The 3,718-nt window shown below is 40.8% G+C and overlaps 1 protein-coding gene across 1 annotated transcript in view; it reads right to left on the bottom strand.

The window, feature by feature from the left end:
• Positions 1–1,325: 1,325 nt before the first annotated feature.
• LOC141763481 (tapasin-related protein-like) overlaps positions 1,326–3,718 on the bottom strand; it is a 3,037-nt gene continuing 644 nt past the window's right edge. The window contains exons 2-4 of the mRNA XM_074627918.1: positions 3,712–3,718; positions 1,641–1,973; positions 1,326–1,546 (exon numbers count right to left, since the gene is read on the bottom strand). The exon at positions 3,712–3,718 is cut by the window's right edge and continues 335 nt beyond it. Coding sequence (XP_074484019.1) covers positions 1,326–1,546; positions 1,641–1,973; positions 3,712–3,718 — 561 coding nt within the window. The remainder of the gene's footprint in view (positions 1,547–1,640; positions 1,974–3,711) is intronic.

Below are 3,718 nucleotides of genomic sequence, written 5' to 3'. Positions count from 1 at the left end.
GCACCGCGGCGTATATGATGCTGGGCTGGCTGATCTCAGAGACACTGACTGGAGCTGTGGAGGTCCATAGAAACACACTAATAAAACGGAGACCATCAACTAGTTTCTCTTCCTTCTGATTATGAGTCAAACTTGAATTATTACTCATTACACAGGTGATAAATTAAAGGCCACAGTTAACAGATCTGAACTCAACTTAGTTCAGTTGTACAATTTAATATGACTGCTTGGTACGGTAACTTGAGTAGGAAGAACAAAAACAAGCTTTCCAAAATTGTTAGGATTGCAGGAAAGGTGGTCGGCGAGCCACAAAGGCAGCTCTGATATATTTGATGGAGGTATTCAGGAAGGCCAGACAGATATCTGGAGACACTTCACACCCACTAAACTCAGAGTTTGAGCTGCTCCCGTCTGGCCGTCGATTCAGAGTCCCGAGGGCGAGCCGGAACAGATATCAGAGGTCTTTTATTCCCCATGCCATACAGATACTGAATGCACAGTGACTGCACTAAGAGGTCTACACCTCTGCACAAAGATGTATTACTTCTCTATACATACTACATCCTGTTACATTCAGCTGATCCATTTGAAATACTGATATATTAACTTGCACTATTTCATGTCTTTTAATGAGCATTGTTGAAGTAACCTGAGAGACGAGGACTTCATCACCAACGACTGCTCGCTGGAACTGTTGTGACCAATAAACAAACTACAAACTTGAAGGTTAACATCTTTCCACAGACATCTGTCGTGCTGAACAACTATATGAACTCCATCACATCTCCGCCACATCTCCATCGCATCTCCGCCACATCTCCATCGCATCTCCATCGCATCTCTATCGCATCTCCACCGCATCTACATCACATCTCCGCCACATCTCCATTGCATCTCCATCACATCTCCGCCACATCTCCATCACATCTCCGCCACATCTCCATCACATCTCCACCACATCTCCATCACATCTCCACACATCTCTACCACATCTCGGTCACATCTCCACCACATCTCCATCACATCTCCACACATCTCTACCACATCTCGGTCACATCTCCACCACACCTCCATCACATCTCCATCACATCTCCATCACATCTCCACCACATCTCCATCACATCTCCACACATCTCTACCACACCTCCATCACATCTCCACCACATCTCCATCACATCTCCATCACATCTCCATCACATCTCCACCACACCTCCATCACATCTCCACCACATCTCCATAACACCTCCACCACACCTCCACCACACCTCCATCACATCTCCACCACACCTCCATCACATCTCCACCACACCTCCATAACACCTCCATCACATCTCCACCACACCTCCACCACATCTCACTGAGCGGTTCACTCTCATCATGTCCGTGTAACTGTAATTATTTGGACTGCGTTGCCATGGAGACGTACCTTTACAGAAGTACCTGTAGAGCAGCAGAGCTCCTCCGATGACAGAGGTGACCAGCAGCAGACTGGTGACGCTGGTGAACGCCATCAGTGTGACGGCGCTGTAACGAGGCTGTGATGGAGCTGCGGGGGGAGGAGGATTTAAGAGATCCACATTACATATAATAAATCCGTGACTCAGTATGGATAAAGACTTTAATCTAAAGATGCTTCCCACCCTGAACAGTGAGAGTAACCGATCGGTTGTACGGCCCGCCGAAGGTCTGGTGCTCCACCTGGCAGACGACGAGCATCTCGCCGTCCTTCACGGCCGAGGAGTGGAGCGTGATGCCGCTGCGAATACTGAAGGTGCCGTCTGGATTGTGAACGGCCATCTCGGTGCAGACTCGGGAGAGGTGGCTGGCGCCTGCGTGGACGGCGTGGGAGCTGTTTTGGATGTGCCACGTCACGGCCAGTTTCTCTGGATAGAAACCCGTGATGTCACACTGGATCATCTTGTCCTCGCCCTCCGTCACGGCTGCTTTTTCTGGGAGCGACACTGAAGGCCGAGCTGGAGGAGAGAGAGACGTCACAAACAGAACATTTACGCTACATCTTATTTTGGTAGGGTGTCACGCCTCGTCTCCACATCCAGTAGCCGTGTGTGCACGTATAAGAGTCAACAGGAAGTCATTCATTCCTCTGTTATTAGAGACAGTAGACATCTCTACAACCTCTCAGTGATGTCATTTACTGAGACCCTTCGTGGTAACACTTTAGAATAACCATCATTAGTAATACGATACGATAATACTTTATCAGACAGGTCTGAAATGTGTTTTGCATCACAGCGGCTCCATTTGCAACATCACAGAAAGGACAAAGACAAGAAACAAGGACACAAACATTAAACATTACAATCACAGAAGACCATATTCAGGGCCCTTCAACGTACGTTTGATCTGGGATTAGGCTCCATATTTAGTTTTAGGATTGACTGGTGTACAAAAAAGTGCTTCAGTCTAACCTTATTACATCGTGGAACCCTGTATCTCTGATTTGATGGTAACGATTGATATTCACTGTTCAGAACATAGTTGGGGTCAGAGACGATGGTGTTGGTCACCCTTAAGATGTTATTATGAGAGGCTGATTCATAGAGTTTCTGAAGAGGTTGACCTACTATCTTTGAGCAGATGTTCATTTGGTGAAGCAGTTTTGACTTTAAAGTAGTGGACAAACTCTTGTACCATGTAGAATAACAATACTGCAGAACACTCATAATCACAGAAGTCAAAAACAAAAGAAGAATTTGTTTACTCGCCCCAAAAGACCTGAGGCGGCGGAGAAAGTCAATTCTTTGGTTTGTCTTTTTACAGACAAATTCAATGTGGTCTTTCCAAGATAACAGATGATCAATCATTACTCCCAAATATTTATATGAAAATACCTGCTGGATTGTTTCGTTATGAATAACAATAGGAACTTTATGAGAGTCAGACGGTGAAATACAATCTCTTCCGTTTTCTTTGTGTTAATCTTGAGAGCATTACTGTCACTCAGTGAATGTCAATTATTAACTAAAGTTTCATTATTTTATTGTCAAACGATGAAATTATATATTTACTAAATATTATTAATGCTGTAATTTCTGTTATTTTATCATTAGTTTGTGTAATATGAAATAATGACTTTATATATTCTATATTGTGTCATAGCTGATAAGAGACGATCACATTAGTAAACTACTTATTAACACTTTATTGTTGCACACATAACATTTTATATCATTTATTAAGTATTTGTTAATAATTACCAAATTATTTGTAAACCTTTAATAAATTGTTTGTAAAACATCTATAAACACATCATAGACACCAATTATTAACCATTGATAAACTATGAACTATCTATCTAAATGTTTATAAACACTTTACTAAATATTTATTAACCATTTAACAAGGTATAATTATTATTATTAATATTATAATCATCAGTTACAACTTTATATCATCCAAATAAGATTTATAGGTGGTTTACAAACCAGTTATTAACTAAGTGATGTTTATAGATGTTTTACAAACGATTTATTAAAGGTTTACAAATAATATATTATATAAAATGTTATATGTGCAACAATAAAACTGTTAAAATAACAAATTATAGAATTACTAATAATTAGTAAACATTAATTATCATTTCATTGTTTGTTTACAGTAAAATAACGATCAATTAAGTTTAATAACGAAGGTTATCATAAAGTATGGTATTAGAGATTAGGGTAGAATATATAATACTAATAATACTACCGAGCAC

Source organism: Sebastes fasciatus (genome assembly GCF_043250625.1).
Source record: "Sebastes fasciatus isolate fSebFas1 chromosome 1 unlocalized genomic scaffold, fSebFas1.pri SUPER_1_unloc_1, whole genome shotgun sequence".
Classification (NCBI taxonomy): domain Eukaryota; kingdom Metazoa; phylum Chordata; class Actinopteri; order Perciformes; family Sebastidae; genus Sebastes; species Sebastes fasciatus.
The sequence above is the reverse complement of the archived record's forward strand: the minus strand, read 5'-3'. Positions and strand labels throughout refer to the sequence as shown.